This window comes from Atractosteus spatula, chromosome 2 (assembly GCF_055471065.1).
Source record: "Atractosteus spatula isolate fAtrSpa1 chromosome 2, fAtrSpa1.hap1, whole genome shotgun sequence".
Classification (NCBI taxonomy): Eukaryota; Metazoa; Chordata; class Actinopteri; order Semionotiformes; family Lepisosteidae; genus Atractosteus; species Atractosteus spatula.
Genome location: NC_142707.1, coordinates 21,206,345 through 21,225,810, shown reverse-complemented (window position 1 = coordinate 21,225,810; position 19,466 = coordinate 21,206,345). Strand labels below are relative to the sequence as shown.

Below are 19,466 nucleotides of genomic sequence, written 5' to 3'. Positions count from 1 at the left end.
GTTTTTTTAACACGGATATTAGGACAACTTTTGCTTCCTTTCGGGCGAAGCCAATTGCAGGTCAGAAGGCATTGCCTAGGGAGTCAAAATGAGACCCAGAGGAGTTCTGTAAACATAGGCATGTTTCTTAAAACAATTCAGCTTGATTGTTGGCATGTGTAAATCACACACCTAAAGAATTTTATCAGATATAACTGCATTCACAAAGTTATCATCAGGAAAAGCTTTTATCAAGCAAGTGCAGTGAGATGATAAATATTTGTTATCAAAAAGAGTCCTACTGTGAAAGACACAAGACAGCAGCATAAAGCTGCCACTATATGCAAAGCATGTGATGCAAATTCTGCCTTGTGGGATTCAATCCAATTCTTCCCATAGAGTCTGGTCACCCTCTGCCTGCTTACTGGTTTCTGAGCCCGTGCAACATGTCAAACCAGATAATTCCACAAACTCTCAATTTGCCTGGCAAGCAGGGCATCTATAACTGTGGCATTCCCGTCTCACAAGGAAAGCTGACACTCTACAAGCAGCAAGTGGATTTGCATTTCCTGCTGGGAAGCTGTCAATATCAGGATGAGCCCGCAGGAATGACAGCAAGTGAAGCCCCAAGATTTGATCAATGTAGCTCTGTGCAGGTGATTGAGGTTGCCATCGATTATTACAAGGGAACTTGTATAGCGACTAAAAACACGCGTGAACATCAGGTAACCTCAACAACTGCTGCATCGTTCCACATGTCTGTACCACATGTTGTTGATATCCATTAGGGTGGTCTATTAAAAAAAAACCTTTCTTTACACTTTCAGGTAAAATCACCCCTTAACCTGTGCCTAATGAAAAGGCTTAGTGCTCAGACAACAAAGTCACTTGAGTGTGTTAGTCAGTCATGAATGACTAATTAATCAATCAAAAGCACACCAGAAACATTTAAACATCTAAAAGCCATAAACTTCACTTTTAAATTCATATGCAGCCAGAGTACTGGATATCAGTGTAAATACTTAGAGGTAGAAAAAAATGCAATAATGAATATCTCTAGATTCAGAATTAACAGTAACAATTAACCAAACCTGATCTAGGTCACTTGTGTATTTTAACACACTAAGCTAGAATGCTTTGCAGAGCTCCTAACACAAACGGAACTGTGGCAACGTTCATGTGTTACTGCACTCGTGATCGTGGTTATGAAAAGTCTAAAAACGCCATGACCGCCATAAAGATGATGAAGGTTCTACAGCTCTTTTAATCTTTATTCGTTCCTTTGCTGTCAACATTTAGATGGGTTCAAACCCTGAACCAACAGCTGTGGCAGCAATGTGTTCCACCCGCACAAGATCTGTACATCTAGCTCGATACAGCTCCAAGATCGCCATCGTTCTGCATCCCAAAATGCCACAGAGACACTGGACATTAGTAGGACTGGCTGTCATACAGTAAGACAGTGAATCCAGAAAGAGCTCAACATATATGTTGTGAAGGGGGCCGAATATATAGAGTAGCACAGTGGTTCTCAAACTTTTTGGACCAAGTACCACCCCTAATCCAACCAAAGCATCCAAGTACCACGTACAAGTCATCATCTCATAAGAACCCCAGAAATTCTCAATGACCAACATGAGCGCGCGTGCACACACACTCGCACATACATATAATAAATATTATAATAATAAACTTGATTTCATATAGCGCCTTTAAAGGTGGCTTCTCAAAGTGTTTTACAGAAAAAAAACAGTAACAACAACTAATAAAAAAGCACCATTTCAGTGAGAGGGGTGAGCCTGTTTAGTCGAGCAAAGCAGATGTGAATTAATTTTTCGAGCCTTGATACAATTCACAACAGAGTCTAACAGATTTTAAATCGTCAGGCATTTTCTTGACGGCAAAGGTCTCGCGGTGGATGTTGCGATGCGTCCATTAATTTCTGGAGCAACCTCTCTAATTCGTGCAACTACACCGTTATGTCGGCTTGTCATTGCTCTAGCACTGTCTGTACAAACTCAGACGCATTTTATCCAGTCGAGGCCATTCTCTTCGATAAATTCATTCAGAAGCTGAAATATGTGCTCTCCTGTAGTTCCTGTTGGTAGCGGCTTACAGAACAGAAAGTCCTCATGGGACGTACAGAAAGTCCTCATGGGACGTTGTATCTAACGTAAACGAGCAAATTGGCCAAATCGACTACAGACTCATCTAATTGCAGTGAAAAACATCTGCTCATCTTAACACGCTCTATCAGTGTACTTTTGATATAATCCTTCATTTCAATAATTCTATGAGTGACTGTGTCTTTCAGGGGGAGGGGGGCAGCAGGTCGAGATGTTTAGCAGCTTTTTCTCCACACATAATACGTGTCAGCTCTTTTGCCAACGGTAAATACGGTTCTTCAAAAATAGTGTGGCTTACCTGCTTTAGCAATCCGCAAGCTTGCATTTTTCCGCGTTTCCGTTTTTATTTCCGTATTTATTTAAAGTTTTTATTTCATGCGCATGGGAGCAAAACACAGAGACACTCGGTGTATTTTTCTCAAATTAACTTAGAACAGTTCTTAAATATTTTTCTGTTATCTATCACGCTTTCCTGTGCTCACAAGGTTACGAGCGTTCGTAGCACGTATTTCTATGCATTCCTGTGTTTACAACTTGGCATTGTTCCAAAATCACGCACATTCTCCTTCCTCCCTATTTGCTGGAGATACAGTAGCTTTTTTAAAATACAATTGGTCACTTGCGTCTGTAGCACGCATTCCTATAGAGTGGTATAGAATTACAGAGTATCTCTTGTGTCCACTGAGGTATTAGCGCGCACTGTATCGCAGTACGTAGGCTGCGTATTCGACACATTTAAAATACAAAATACAAAATATGAAAACCCGTCCCGATTTTTCAGCGCACACGACACAGTTCCAGGGTCTTTTGGCGTACCACCTGGCGGCACTCCAATTACCACTGCCGGTACGCATACCACAGTTTGAGAACCACTGGAGTAGCACAATATGGCATGCCAGGCCATGAAGATATTTAAATGAAATTGGCCAAAAGGCAGATGGGTCACAGTTCAAGCTGATCTGCTATGATGCTAAGGAGGGAATGTCACAGACACAAGGAGGGTTGCCATCCATGTTGATTAAATAATAATCTTGACTTTACATAGCACCTTTAAAAGTGGCTTTTCAAAGCACTTTACAGTGAGAAATAAAGCACACAAGAGAGGAAACAGCAGAATCACACAATTACAACAAGGGTATGGAATATAGTAGAAAAGATACAGAGGAGATAGAGAACCAGTTAAATAAAAGCCCTTCTCAAGTAGAAAGTTCTGAGTCTTGATTTGTAAGAGCTCAGGGAACGTGACTCTGATATCCTTGGAGATTTCCAGAAGATTCTCCATAGAGAATTCCAGAGTTCTGGGGCACAGCAGGAGAAAGCCATGTCACCCATAGTATGTAGACAGGCTTGGGGAACAGACAGCAAACCAGAAGTACACATGAACAAAGGTTGTAAGGTGGGAGTAGGACAATAGTAACTCAGACAGGTACTGAGATGCCAAGCCATGCAGAGCCTTATAGGTGAGCATTTTGAAGTTGACAGAAAACCTGACAGGAAGCCAGTGTGAGGACTCCAGGATAGGAGTAATGTGATCACTTGCACTAGACCTGGTCAGGATTCTGGAGATAATGAAGTTTGTTCAGTGTGTATTTAGACACCCCAGTGAGTAGCATGTCACAGTATTCAATTCAAGAGAAGACGAAAGTGCTGACCGGCTTTTCAGCTACACTTAGCGACGACATAGAACATAGTCTGGTAATATTTCTGAGACGGAAGAATTACGTTTTTTACAATATTTTTCACATGTGGGTTAAACATCAAGCCTAGATCAAATATCATCCCCAGGTTCTTCAATTTAGAAGGACAATGTTGTGTTGCACAAGTGGATCTGTTCACAGGCAGAGGTGTGATGTGAGGAGTACAATACAACAGCATGAATAGAGATCCCAGCATTTACTGATAACCATTTGACTCCTTAACAGTATTTAGACAATATCCTCACCTACAAAGACTATACATGTGCCATACTCTGCATATATCTGTCAGATGTTCCTGGCAAGGCACAACACGCATATGATGAACTGGTCACCCTACGGAACAGACACGAACACAGCAGAGCACACTACTGTATCTATATCTGCTATATTCTAGGGAGAACTGGATGCTGATGACTCACACCATGTATACTTGTCACTAAGTGGAATATGCTTTCCCACAGAGAAACAAAGAGCCTTCTATTGTTGGTGCATAGGATGCCAGCATTGCATGCAGCATACTGAAACAAGAAAAAAAATAACCTCATGCTAAAAAATAACCCCTTTAGGTATTTACTAACCTTTGATTTGACAATAGGTTGGGACATTAATGTGCTACACGTGCCCCAGTATAATGTGCAGTCCATTCCTTCAGCCAAATACATACATCTGTGGTTAGTTCTTGTTTTATTAAAATATCTTGCTAAACTCATTTGTTATGTTTTATTTCCTCTGTATATTTCTTACTGTTGCAATCCAAAAAATTAACATGTCCTTATTTTCCCAGAGAGTGTTGTACAGAATGCAACTAAGCACCAGGGTCTACATTAAGGAATATTACAGAAACACATCAGTATTTCGCTACAGACAGAAAATAACTACAGTGTCTTTCAAGATAAAACTTTGAATACAGCAGAAGAAAGAGAAGGGATAGAAAATAAATCTGTTGAAGTCGAAAAGCCTTCATCAGTTGGTAGGAAAAGCACCTTAGTTACAACCTTGGTTACAACAACGGAGTACTGTGGAAGATACATTAGCAGTACTGAAGCACCACTGTAGTCATGGCACACTCTGACATCCGTGTTAAGCACGAAAAAGCTGCTCATTACAACCACAAGAAAAACATGCTTACTTTTAATTACAGTTATTACATTAATGATTTACCATCTACCCTCTGCAAAAATGGACTTTGCCGCTTAGAATGTCTCTTAGTAAGAACTGGGCATATGCACACCAAATTGTACTTGTTTATAGTGATGTGAAAAGAGTCTGTTTTGTCCTGACTACTTGGCCAATACAGATCCCAGAGCACTTTTCAAAACAGGAGGGGTGTTAACCCTGGTGCCCCAGCTAATTTCAACTCTGGGCTCATACAATCTAGCCTTTGCAAAGCTCCCCCTTGATTTAATAGGTGAAGAAATGTCTCCTTTCTCTGCCTCATCTGTTGTGTAGTGGGGCTGCCGGTGTATAACGGCTGCCTATAGGTGCATCACTACTATGCAAGATGCTAAAATTACACCAGGCAGTTTAACACTAGGCCAGCACAAACAGCACCTTATTTGCAAAAGAAGACTGCTGACATTTACCAATGAAGAGGCAGAGCTAAAAGAAAGTTTTAGTTGACAGTGCAAACAAGGCAGGGAGCACTTCTGCTGGCTCAGGGAAAGCTGCCCTAATACATCACCGTCTCTGTAACAGGGATCATCTGCTCACGTCACCAGCATCCCCAGCTTATTTGTAAATACCTGTCAATGGAAAACCACCACCTGAAATTCAAAACAACACCTTTGTTGCCTTGTTTTCACTTCAGTTAGCAGGGGAAAAGAAAGAGGAGATGCTTTTTGTGTGGATACCCACAGGTCAGCAATTCACCTCCAGCCTTGTCTTTTATTAATTTTGTAACTTTACCTTTAATTTAGCTTGACATAGTTACAATCCATCCATCCATCTTCTAATAGCTTTATCCAATACAGAGTCACGGGGAAGCTGGAACCTAACCCAGCAAGCACCAGGTACGAGGACGCAGGATACACTGTGGATGGGACGCCAGTCCATCACAGGGAACACACACAGACACACTCTCGCACTAGGTTCAGAACTGAAGACAGGGCCCCAGCACTGTGAGGCATCAATACTAATCAATGCACCACCGTGCCACCCACAGTGGCAATCCATTTTACCATCTTTTAAGCAATGTGTGCCAAGCTAACCAATGGTTTTTAAGTATACAATGTAAAATGTGCTTTTCCGTCCATGGATTTTATGGTGGGTACAGTTTCTTTTCTATTCATTCCACGCATTTATATAACAGCTGTCATCTCCAGGGATCCCCAAAAGACTCTCTATATATAGGCCCTACTTCACCCAGCACCCTCTTGGGTGACCAGCAGCCCCACTACACAGCAGGTCAGGGAAACTCAGCACAAACGCAGAAATGCTTCAAGTCTGGAGTTTGCAATCATGGTCATAGAGGCCCACACACCTGCTGGTTTCCATTCCAGCCAAGCAAACTTGATTGGACTACTTGCAATTTTTGTTTCTACCCAAAAGTTCCGCTTTTGCATACAAAGGGCAATAGTTAACAGACGACCTCATACGCAAGTTTGAGAGCTGAGAACGGTGAAACAGATCAAATAAATCCTGTTAAAGTTGAATTGTGTCACTGAGTTGACACAGGGTTGAATTGTGTCACTGAGTTGACACAGGGTTGAATTGTGTCACTGAGAGCTTGGCTGGAACAAAACCCAGCAGGTGTGGGGTCCTGCAGGGCCAGGATTAGGAATGTCTGTTCTAAGTGATAAGGATAGTAAAAGATGTTGCCAAACACAGAGAAAAGTCTGAAGTCAATTAAAACTGTCTAAATCTAGCTACTCTGATGAACTACATGATACTAAGGCTCAGATTGTTGCTAGAAAGAAAAAAAAATGTATAGGTGTAAACAAAAACTTTATAAATAACCATCAATTGAAAGAAATCTTAAATTCAGGTGCATATAAAATAAAAAGCTATTTGGGCACATTCATAAGATTACCAAAGAAAACCAGAGTTAGACTTACGTTTTAAAAACAGTTGCAAAACATCCTGCAATATTGCCACACACAATCTGTCTGTGCCAAGCACTAAAACCAGTTGCTCCAAGCTTTGATACAACAGTCTCCAAAATAACACAATAAAACCAATTATTAAGGCCTTTCCAATAAACCTTTGACACACTCCAACTACTAAATACCTAAGCCTTACTAAAGCAAAGCAATATAATCAAGACTGATAAAACTAGAACACACCCTGCAATAGAAAAAACTCAAGCAGTTTAACTTGAGACTTTGGACAGCAGCCTGTGGAAACAGTATTAATAGAACAGCACTTATTAACTGACAGAAGTGACTCTCTAAATTATATCCTGATCTATTTCAAAATAACCATGTACATATACAGTTACAAAAATATATTACTTTGTACAAAAAACGTGTGACTCTGAAATGCACACTAGAAAACTTCATCGGACACACCTGGGGAAAAAATAAAGAATTCCACCTTAGTTCCACAAAAACACTTGCAGTCTACAGCACTGGTGTGAATAGTTTTTCTAAGCCACGAAAAAGAACAACTGGAAAAGTACTTACGTTGTTTCTAGCAACTTTGAAAGCAGTTACCAAAACTTTTAGTAAACTCCCTTTACAAAGAAATACTGTCCTGTTTAGTCTGTCGTGTCTTTGTCGTCTCCCAACTCTGAATTCTGTATACGCATTCACTGCCGGAGGCAAAGTTATATTTATTCATAAAGTCTTTGCATTGTGTTTGAATTTCTAAATGACCAACTGTCTTTTCATGTGCTTGGGTGGGATAAAGAAAATTCTCACTGAACGTAAGATGTCCAATACAAAAACAAGATTAATTGTTGGTACTTTATTAGAGCACCGTTTTCGGATAACGAAAGTACTTAAAGGTTAGATAAGTCTAAGTACGGGTTTCCGGACCGACACCATATCTCATAAAACATTCGCACCAGTTATTGATTAGATACCTTTTCCCCGAAACAACACAGTACCGACGGCCAAACTCCCTCACTCCCTCGGACCTAATCCGTTAACCTGACTTCCACATGGTTTGTAATCGCTCTGTTTTAGGCTCCATACAATTAAGGGCAGGTCGTTTCAGACTCCAAAATCTAAATTCGCTGTTGCCTCTCTCAACTTTTAAAGTGACCCTTACCGATTGGTGTAAAAGCAAAAGAAAAACACCTTTTTTCTTTGATCACTGACCACTCGTCACCTTTCAAAGCTGCAATGGCCACGCCGGCTTACCTAGTGCAAATAAAATGGGGGCTGTAAAACTGTTGCAGGATCATAGAGGCACCCGCTTCGAAATCCGGAATTCCCACACTCCTGCTCGGTTTCTTAGCTTCCACTCCCTGGTAAGTACCGCACAAGCGGGAAGTGCTACTGCCCTGAGCTCAGAAGATCGAATGCTTCAGGAAGCAGAACGGCTGTGGCAGGGCACTTCCGGTGTCAGGTACCGGAACGCATGCGTGCAAGACAGCAATGCTTGGAGAAGAGCTGCTAGCGTTATGCTTTTTTAAAAAATATTGATTGGTCCATCTGTTCTAGATTACAGCAAGAGTTCATTTTCCAGAGGTTCCCGCCAGGGTTATTACCAATAGAAAAGCAGGATTCGGGGTTAATTCCTCTAGATTATGCACAGGAAATATGTTTTGAGTACGTTTAGTTCTTTATGACTGGAATACCACCAACGTAATTAGTTTATTTTATGGATTGTTCTTAATATATAATTTTAATATTAAAGAAAAATGTATTCTCTGGGTTTTTGTGTATTTATATATGCTAAGCGTGTAGTATTTTGCATAATTGTAAATATAAGTAATATTGTAACGCTCCGGGGTTCACGTGGATATACACCCTCGCCTCTGCCGCCTCAGGTTGGCCCCCCACCGTCGGGGACTCGAACGCGGACCTCCGGCGTCATTCAGCAAGGACCCAGCCTCTTGAGCCAAAGGGAAATCTCCCCGTCAGCCCGACGGCTGCGGTCCCTGCTATTTACAGGGAAGGGCGGTGACGTCACCGCGCTGGGAAGCCGGCTCGAACAACCTGCAATGGTGGTCGTATGCGTTACAGTATGTTAAATGGCTAGCTGTCGTCCTTGAGTCGTTTGGATGCGAGGCTCAAATTAACGAATCGGCTGATGAACAGTTGTAACTATTGAAGGGAAAAATTGCAAATTGGAACGCAATTAAAATGTATATCTTAACTAAACATTTGTGACTTTTTTTAATCGAAACAATTATTTAGACTTTATTTTATATTCGGATTAAGCAATAAACCACATAATTATTTAGCCTACACTGCACGTCTACGTTTTAAACTGCAAAGGAACAAGTAATAGGTTTATTCCATGCTGAAAAAAGAAAGAAAACACAACGTTTCGGCCGTGGAGCCTTCTTCACTAACAAAACACTAACATAAAACCCAAGAAAACCAAATTTATCCCAATTCTAAATGCCGTTAATTTTAATTAAGTAAACCAAGGTAACCAAGAATGAGTTTTAATAAAACGAAATGTATAAACAACCAAGCCGCACAAATGAGGCTGGAGTGTGCAGGTCCCTTACTTCCTTCATCTGCAACATTGTTACACGCTGTCAGCAGCTGAAAAGTGGCATGCACATTAACTGTACAGGTATACCATCAGCACTGATCATGGTTTGTAGATGTAAACGGCAGAATTTAGTTTCAGAGGCTTGGTCATGTTCTTTTAGAACCTGTTTGTGCAGGATTTGGTAGGAATGCACAGTATATAGGTATCTGTGGTATTTAGCTGTCTGAAGTATGCGGATAGTCATACTGTTTAGAGTTGCATAGCTTTACCTGGGACGACTGGAATTGCATTTAAAAATTGTGTGCGCTAAGAATTGCTTTGCAGCACAGTGTCAGAACACAGGAACACATACCCCTCTTCTTTCCTGAAAATTGTATTGGTGATCTGATGGCAAGCTGCAACAAGAAAAAATACCATGTGTCTGAGCTCTTGTTTTTAATGTTTTAGTGTCAAAATTGATTTATTTCTTGTGTGCAAAAGTTTAATCTATCAAAACCTCAAATCAAACACATCAGTGATGTATACAATTAACTGATTTTTTTGAGTGCTGTCATTTTGAAAAAAAGGATAAAAAGTTATTGATTGTGCCAGTTCCTGTGGCTAAAAGTTGACTCTTTAGCTTCAGATTACAAAGGTCAAAATGGCACCTTCAGTCAATGCTGAACTGAGCCAAGTCTAATAATTGGATGCAGTCGTTATGGGCACCTGCCTGATACCTCCTTTCAAATTCAGATATGTTCCACGGCTACCCATCAACATTCATCATGGCTCTGGAGCTGCCTAGAGTTGAAATAAGGTGGTATCACTGAAATGTGAGTTCCATTCAAGTGTTAACTGCAGTCCTGTGTGTTGCATTGCTCATGTGTGAATATGTTGTGATGGAGGCAGGTGAACATTGAAAACGCATTACACTCTGCTGTTCCTGTTTCTCTTAGGTTTCTGATATTTATTAAAAGTATCATCCAACATCACATCCTTATTAGTCGTTCTCTTCATTGCATTGGAGCTATCATTAGGACTTCTTTCTCCAGATTGATCCACAGTTTCTTCTATTTCTTTCTCCCTTCGTGACATTCAGTACCATTGACCTTTTTCTACACTTCATTTTGTTCTGTATCACTGGTTTAATGTTTTCAGCACTGGGGAAGAAAACATGGATGTTGTAGATAACATTGCTGAATTGTTTTTATAGTTCCTTTTACCCTGTTGGCAGCTAAAGGAATGCTGTGTATTTTATCACCTTTTAACTGCTGCAAAAAAATATTTTAATAGGAAGAACTTGAACCCCACTCAAAGTCAAATTGAGAATCACAAAAGGTGATAATTAGAAATTTAGAAATTGCCTAGATTAAATCAAGAATCTTATGACAATTGCTGTGGAAGAGTGAGATCAGTTATACGTGTCAATAAAGGCTTGCGTGTTTCTCAGATCACTTGCTCTTTCTTAGTTAATAATACCATCTTAGCAAGACTGAAATGTTCCATCTTAAAGGATGATGGTTTGATCCTTTGCAAATCCATCTATATTGGTCAAAACAGTATTGTTAGTACTAGAGGATCCTAAATTATATGCTTAATTTATTTTGATTATACAGGAGGGATGTGATACATTGGCATCATTCAGATCTACTGTTAAAATAATCCAATGCACTCGTTTCATAGACAGAATACATATGGAAAAATTATATAAAGCCATTGCATATTGCTCCATCCAAAAAGCTGTTCAAAACGGAAATGGTAGTAGATCTGTACTCGGGCTCTGAGTGAAAATAGTATGCAGTCAGCAGTTCTCCTGTCCTGAGTTGCTGATTACCACTTCTCTTTATTGTTTGATTGGTTCCACAAGCCTTGTCCTTTTAACAACATTTTTATTTTGTTGATTACAACTATATTGTGGTGTATTTCAATTGATTATTTTTTGTACATTGCAAAACACACTATAAAACTTCATTACCCCAGGTGTGATGTCTGCTTTCTTGATTAGCCATGATTTTCTCCCTTTTATAACCTTGTCATTCCTGGTAAACAATATTCAGTTACACAAGATAATTACACTTTTGTTTCAAACATTTGGATAGTTTTTTCAGTACTGCTCAGTGTTATTCTACAGTTTTAGGTTCTTCTTCTTTGTCAGTTCTTTTGGATAGAATGTTATTCCATTCCTTTTATTTTGTAAATTAGAATATTTACAAGCAAAGGTAATTACAGCTTTAAGATTTTAGGTAGGGATTATAATGTATCAACTTTTTTTTCTGTCCTATAACAGGCTATGGGCATTTCATTTTGCCTTTCGTTTTAGGCTGTCCAACCAAACTGTGGCAGACTAAATAATGTTAGCAGTTTTAAAATTCAGAACTGATATTGCAAGAAAAAAATCATTTGAACTGAATTTTTTTCTAGTTAAAATTATAGTCTAACATTCATGACTAGGATTTCAATGTGAAATGTGAGATTAGTTGATAATTGATTAAGTGCCGGTTAGAGCTACACAAATTATCCACATTTTTTTTTTATACATGATGTCTAGAGATTCCAAAGCACAGTTTGGAAATCACTTTTCTAAGCATCACCAGGTTGCTGCGATTTGTAAAGTATTACTGGTGGTATTTTTCAATCTGGACCAGAATTCCCAACCTAAGTGTGCCAGCAAAGGACACTTTGCTTTTAAGAGGTACTGTTTTTCAGAGGACGCATTAAATGAATGTCCTTATTATTCGGTCTTTAAATATAGCAAGGCTCTGCAGCAAGAGTAGCATGGTTACACTAGTAAGTTCAATGTAGAATAGGACCCAAGATATATGTGGTCACTTCAGTGGTGGATACACCAAGTCAGCTCTTCCGTGATTCTTTGTGATGAAAATAAAATGCAATGAATGGCCATGTAGATAAAACTGTACATAGAAACACAGCTTCTGGATCCAATTTCAAGCTATACTCAATTACACTTCCTGTAAACCTCCTATATAAAAAATCATTAAAATATATCCAGATATTAAATGGTATATGGAGATATTTTATTTAACCTCTCTCATTATAATCCAGTCTTCAAAGGCAAACTGTGCCCACTACACAAAAGGAAACTGTAAAGTGTATTGGGCTGGGACATCTTGATACTAGTTGCTTAAAAGGGTAATTTACTGCCATCTAGTTGTTATCTCAGTGATGAACAAACCTATAACAGCCAGCAAACTGCATTCCCTCCCACAGTATACAGTACTGTTACAGCTTTGTGTTGGCCATTGTAAAAATCCATACAGTAGCAGCAAGTGCTGAAGTACACACAGTGTAACTCCAGTAGCTTTCTTATACAGAAAGGAATTGTTTAGTTAACATTGGTTTGAGGTTTAAGGAACTCAGGAATAAAAAAAAAACAACTTCTTGAATTCAGCGTGTGTGTGCTAAAGACGGTGACCTCATTACCATTTTTCTATTGAAATTCCACTACAGTATATATACTAAACAGCATTCTTGTTTTATACAGTAGGAATGGGATATGTATCTGGGTGAGTTATTCTTAACTCTGCTACATTTGTTAAGGTGTTTGTTGTGAAATTACAAGCTAAAACAATCTGTAGAGGGAGAGAGGGGTAACTATTTACCTTTTGCTGTGCTCCTCATCTATCCTGCCATCCTATTTGAAATTTTCCAACATTGATAGCTTTTCAACATTCAGACTAGCAATGCTATGGGCTTGTCCTGAAATCACTAGTGGGGGAAAAAAATTATAAAGATACAGTACATAAAAACTGAAATTTTATTTGCAAAATTAAAAAGGGCAAATACACCAAATTCAACAGACTTAAAACCTGTTTGGTTGACAAATCTTTGGAACTCATTTTACCCATTTTAAAAGGAATCTTACATCCCGAAAGTGTGTACAGTTTCTAAAGGCATTGGTGTACTTTATTTCTGCCAGTGGTATTGACTCCCTTTCACCCAAGAGCCATTTTACATTTATGTTCCAGTATATGGAATGAGTTTTATTTTAAGTGTACAAACTGCAGATAGGAAGGTAGAACTGCAGCGTGTAATTTGTTAAGTTTCTATTTTAAATCCCTCTGCCAGCCTAACCAACTTTAATGGTGCAATTCTTTAACTCTGAACATAAGGGTAAATACCAGTCAGTGAGGTCTTTTCAGTTTTCAATTTGTTTTTCCTTCTGTGTTAAATCCAAGAAATGAGCCACTTCCATTACATAAAAAACTGCAGTCTGTAATAGCAGAAGTTTTGGTCCCTTTAGAGGCAGCAAGTAAGCTGAGTTGGTCCATAGCCTTGCTCCAAGAGTGGGGTGGATACTCTGAGGCAGTTTCCAGGTCACTGCCATTATCTGCCCAGAACGGTAGCCAGCAGAGCCATCCTGATGTACATGCCATTCTCAGCCTGCCTGAAGTAGGCAGCACGAGGGTCTGTGTCCACTTCAACACTACACATCAGAGACAGAAATAACAACCTTAATCAAAGGCTAATGACACAACCATTAAATAAAAGACCAATGCATAAAGAATGGCATTATGGTCACAAAAAGTCTGCATCAATCCGATTCAAAATAATACTTTTGAATCAGAGTGATGGACTAGATCAAATGGTAACACGCACACAATTACAGTGAAAGTCAAACCGTTAAAATAAGCATTACATTAAAGGTCAAACTAACATGTTAAAAAAATTACAAATCGGGATGAATGTGAATTTAAGGCACTTAAATTATTATCCGTAATCAAGCAAGATACTATACTTGACCTTTATGCTGTTCGATTTACAAATATCAAGTAAACAAAAGTAGAAGATGCCCCTTCCAGGGCTCTCCTCAAAGACTGGAATAATGGTGGCAAGTCAACAAATATTAAACAAAGTTTCCTGTTGCCTTGATGAGGAACATCAGTTTGATGATGAATCATTCACTCCACCTGAAACAGCCATGATCTGGGGTCTGAGGGCCAGTATGTCTGCAGGTGTTCCAGGTTTCTTTAAAGCACCAGCATCTGGGAGAGGCTCTTAATAAGGTTCAATTCAGCCAATAATGAGTAAATTCTGCCCACATGGCCTGAAAAGAAACAGACCCTCCAGGACCAGGGAGCCTGAACGGCATTATCAGGACACTCACCTGCAGATTTTGCTATGGTGCTGCTGGGCAGCGTGTCACATTGACACTGACAGTCACCCCTCATCATTAGTTAGTTGCTCTTGCTCTGCTCTACCAATCGCTGTGGTAGGTTGGTGTGGTAGGTTTATTTTTCTCATCTTCCACAAAAGCATAACCTGACCATATGTCTAATCAACCCAAGTATCTGTCATCAAAACAGCTACAGCAATAAAACTTGTTTTGTTTTTTTTCTGATCTGCTCCAAATAATGTTGTGGCCATGAAAGGGATGAAAAGTAAAGTGGACGTTTTGTGAAGCCCCCCCAAACCAGTGTCCTACCTGATCTCATTCACCCTGGGCAAAGGATGCATTACCACCATCTTCCTTTTAGCTCCAGTCATGATGTGCGGAGTCAAGATAAACTGCCCAAAGCACTGCAGAAAACAATACACTGTGGTCACTTTTGGGGCCTAGATCTATGTCAGTTCAAGAAACAAAAAAAAAATCTAATTGCTTCCTTCCTCTTTACAACAATAAACTGTGTAGTCCGTTTACAAAAACAAGAAAGTGACACAAGCTTGAAACTGCAAGGAGCACACCGCGTTATTGTTCCTCCGTATACAGTAATTCCCTGAATGACGTGTTCCCACTTAGTTCATTTTCACAGTGAAATGATACATTTTAATGGAAATGTTTTTCATCTGAAGTGTCCATCTGCACAAAAGTGTGCAAAAAGAAAATCCAAAGACAAACCACTTTGTGGAATGAAAATTGTATCTTTACTGAAGTGAATGTTTCAAGCAACCAACTATAAAAGACCCGCTGCAGAAGAATCTTATATATAGTAAATCTATTAAGTGTTTAATCTTTTTCCATATCAAACCAGTAATTAGATTAATGATTTAATTGACTACTCAGATTGAAACATAAAAACATTAAACACTTGACCCTATTAAGAAATGAGTATGGGACCCTTTTTAAAAAGGTAAGAAGGCAATGAAATTCTTACAGCATTGTATTCTTCTTCTGAAGCAAACCTCTCCTTCTGAATCCTGGTCATGTACAGCACATCTGTGTCAGGGAGTGCCTCCTCAATGCTATCATATTCCTCCTGTGGGAGAGGGACGGAAAAGAAGATAAATGTTAAGAAAAAGCATGTGGAACCTCAGCACAATTGTCATTAAATGGTCATTTCACTTACATCTTGGCTATCAAACAGAAGAATAATGTTCACACAGACAGTATTTTTGAAAGGAGGTATTTTTGAAAAACAAGCTTAGCCAATACCTCTGAAGTGAAATAAAAACATCTAAGGGATGTAAAGATTTCAGACGGACGATGTGGCAATGTAGTCCGACTTAATATCCACTGGCTTAATCGCAAGTGGATATTAAGTCGGACTACATTGCCACATCTTTCTATAAATCAAGTGCATGTTTATCAAATATCAGATTCTCAGAAATTTAAATGCTTTATTAACAAATCTGTAACTTAATAATGTTGATAACTGCTCTGCATTTAAGAAGTGTAATTTACAGCCCCTAAATTGAAACATCCCAAAATCATTAATCATTATATACATACAGACACTACAATCCCTGCTATAGAGACATAACTTCTACTGTATGAAACATAGGACATTAATACCCACAATTAAGATCTGTGAATCCAGCTGCTGGCTGTCTTTTTTAAGCCAGTTAAAGCTTAAGCCAGTCAACAGCCAGTCTTAACATAGGAATGGCAGTGTATAGTGCTAAAGAGGCCTTTCAAAAACCTGAGGCTGTAGGAACATCTGTAAAGAATATAGGCTAATAATACATGAAATTAAACTCAGGTCAGAGTTGAAACAAAAGAATATTCACCTGCTTGATGCCTTTGGAAGCCACATAGTTGATGATGTCAGGAGGCATGTGCAGGTTCTTGGGAGCAACATAGCGCAGAGTAATTCTGTACTGAGTCAGCAGCCTGGCCAGGGAGTGGACAGTTCGACCGTGTTTCAAGTCCCCAACCATCGTGATCTGAATAGTGAATGAACAGTCAAATCCTGTCTGCAAAGGTCCTCAGTCCTTTACAAGGCAATATACTATGAGACAGAGCTCTAGAGATTGGACAATGTTCTAACCCTTTGCCAGGACATATACTTCTGTACAACTTCTGATCCTTCACAACTGACCGATCTTCCAGTTCCCCATTATTTTTCACATTCATTCTTCTATATAAATAACTAGGGGTCTGCTTGCAATGTGCCTACTGGATATTAATTTGTAGATAAACTTGGGAAAATTACCTTTCCAGCGACCTGCAATATTAAAAGCATAGTTTTCTATGTGGATGTGTACATTTACTGCATCAAATCCAAACTTAACAACGTGGATGTCCAACAACATTGACAACAAATCTTGCCATGAGTACACTGTGCAAGCAGACCCATTTCGTAGAAAAACAGTCACAAGCAAAAAAACAAAACAAGGAGCCACTGGTAAAAGGCTAAACAACCAGAAAAATGAATTCCAGGCTTCTTCAGATGAAATAAACATACTATTAATTCTCCAGACAGGAAGGCCGAGTTGAGGTGGACCGTGACCTACCGTCATGCCGTTCACAGTTCCCAACTCCTCTCGGATAGTGAATATATCCAGCAGGGCTTGTGTTGGATGCTCGCCCACACCATCCCCAGCATTGATAACAGGCTTCCGACAATGCTTAGCTGCAGTCTGCAGGGATCAAACAGCATTAGTGTTCCGCAGATCAACTATCTGTCACTTTATGACTGGCTTTTATGAGAATGCATCACCTCATCTGACTTACAACCTAACACCTAATGAGTATAACATATATTATACTTCACAAAAGTTTTTTCTTTAATCATCTTAAAACTTATGATAAAAATAAATACAATTTTGTTTACTAAGTGTTGTCAGATATAATCTCCTTTAAAGCTCTACACCTCAACTGCTGTTAAACACAAATAGATTGCAAATAATCACACATTATCACAAAGCATGAATGGATCATACCCCTAGTATGCCCCATTACTGACTAGAAAATTGGTAATGGAGTGCTTTATGAGAAGCATAACACATGTGAACTAAGTTTTTACAGACCAATAAGTCTCCCTTCAATTATATGACAAGGTTATGAAAACTAATTTAGAGAATTAGCTTTATGGGTAATAAGATTGTAGTCAACGTGGATTTAGAAAAGGAGGTTTCACTTGTTAGTATTCTTTAAACAAGCAGCAACATTAATGGATACCAACAGAGCATATAACATACTATAATTTAGACTTTCAGAAGTATTATGACAGTTAATCTTGAATGAGCAATTCTCAAATTGCAGGCTCTACGCTTTTCAAGGAAATGCATATTTTTAAATTGCTATCTTGTTAAAACAGCAAAGGTAAGCAGTAATGCTCAGACTGGGGCGATTTAATTAGTGGAGGACCACAAGGATATGTATTTGGACAACTGCTCTAACTACAGTGTATGTCATAAATCTAGATTCTGGTAAATCTACCACAATTCACCTGTCAGATATTAGACTGTAAGGTGTTACACAGAGATCGCAAAAAGTAAATATACGTACGAAATGGAAAAACAACTTATGAAAAAGACTTAATTAATGAACTCATCAACTATGAGAGTTGGTGCAGCTGATAAACAGAACAGTAAGAGGAACTGCATTTAAAACCGAGACAAGCTCTTTCGGCTGTGGTCTGGAAGGAAACACCCTGGTTTCGTTCCAGAAGTGGGTGAGATTCTTGGATCAATTTACTAACAAAACAAAACCAAAAAAAGGCTAGATCCTCTAACTTGTACCTGTTCTTATGCATGTTCTAGCTGAATCTGGTGTACATTTCCTTCTTGCTAGAGACCTTATAGTTTTATCATATCGTCTCTCTACACCTCACCTCAACAGCTCCAGGCTGGGGATGACGTAGCACCAGCACATCAGCATAGCAGCTCATTGTCTGCACAGAGTCGCTAAGGGACTCCCCTTTTTTACTGGATGAAGTGGACTCTGAGAAATGAACCACAGAGCCTCCTAGTCGGTGCATGGCCGCCGCAAACGAGCTGCTGGTGCGGGTGCTCACTTCATAGAACATGGAGGCCATCACCTTACCCTGCAAGGCAAAACAAGCCTGATTACACACAGTACTCCAAGACTGGTGGAGCCTTCAGTGGCAGAACTGACAATTTTTTACCCTTATTATAGCTTAATTTACAGTGTACAGCATTACCATTTACAATTTCAAAACCCAGTTTCACATCAGGAGAAGGGAATTAGCTTCTACAAATATATATAAAATAAATATATAAAATTAGCACATCAGATATAATTTTAATCGCAATGTCACTTAATTGCTTTTTTTTTAAATCAGCAACACTAGCGCCCTATAGAGTACGCCATAAAACCAGCACACTAGCATTCGAATGAAGAAAGTTTGAAGCTTATTTTGAATCACAATTTTATAAAAAAAATACAATTTTTTTTTACAGAAGGCAAATAAATTCCCATTTTATTTTCCAGGACAAAAAATTCTCTTCTCTCCATGGAGAATGCAAAGTAATTGATGTCAAAGTCGTCTGGAGAGCTCTTCCAACCGGCAATCCGATTCAACTTGGCTATTACCATGTTGCAAACAAGGACGTGTTTTTTTTTGGTCCAGTTCTCAGTATAAAATAATTAATGTACATTAGCTGAATTTAAGAGTTGAATCATTAGGGTGATAGGTTTTCAGGTGTATAACATCTATATAAATGTCTTTCAGGAATAAAATCAATAATTGGCTCAATCCATATTGTGACCATTTTAGAACTGCATGTTTCCATATAAGCCAAAATACTTTTTTTAAAATATCCATCAATCACTGAATATTAAAAACATCTTCTAGTAGACATTTGTGTAGATATTTTAATATTTATCCATAGCAAGAAAGCAAAAATTCAAAGAAATAAATTGGAGATGTGT

General features: G+C 38.9%; 2 protein-coding genes across 10 annotated transcripts in view; both read right to left on the bottom strand.

Moving 5' to 3' along the window:
• The window catches only part of dnajc5ga (DnaJ heat shock protein family (Hsp40) member C5 gamma a), a 32,317-nt gene extending 24,071 nt beyond the window's left edge, over positions 1–8,246 (bottom strand). For 4 of the 6 annotated variants that reach the window (XM_088909387.1, XM_088909390.1, XM_088909392.1 and 1 more), the window contains exon 1: positions 8,104–8,246. The gene's annotated coding sequence lies outside the window, so the exon portion shown is untranslated. The other 2 variants (XM_088909388.1, XM_088909389.1) reach the window with 2 other exon arrangements.
• Positions 8,247–13,148: 4,902 nt separating this feature from the next.
• The window catches only part of cad (carbamoyl-phosphate synthetase 2, aspartate transcarbamylase, and dihydroorotase), a 50,096-nt gene continuing 43,778 nt past the window's right edge, over positions 13,149–19,466 (bottom strand). For all 4 annotated transcript variants that reach the window (XM_088930004.1, XM_088930013.1, XM_088930022.1 and 1 more), the window contains 6 exons: positions 18,406–18,618; positions 17,084–17,209; positions 16,358–16,513; positions 15,505–15,606; positions 14,835–14,929; positions 13,149–13,835 (listed from right to left, as the gene is read on the bottom strand). In XM_088930004.1, coding sequence (XP_088786130.1) covers positions 13,736–13,835; positions 14,835–14,929; positions 15,505–15,606; positions 16,358–16,513; positions 17,084–17,209; positions 18,406–18,618 — 792 coding nt within the window. In that variant the 3' untranslated portion in view covers positions 13,149–13,735. The remainder of the gene's footprint in view (positions 13,836–14,834; positions 14,930–15,504; positions 15,607–16,357; positions 16,514–17,083; positions 17,210–18,405; positions 18,619–19,466) is intronic.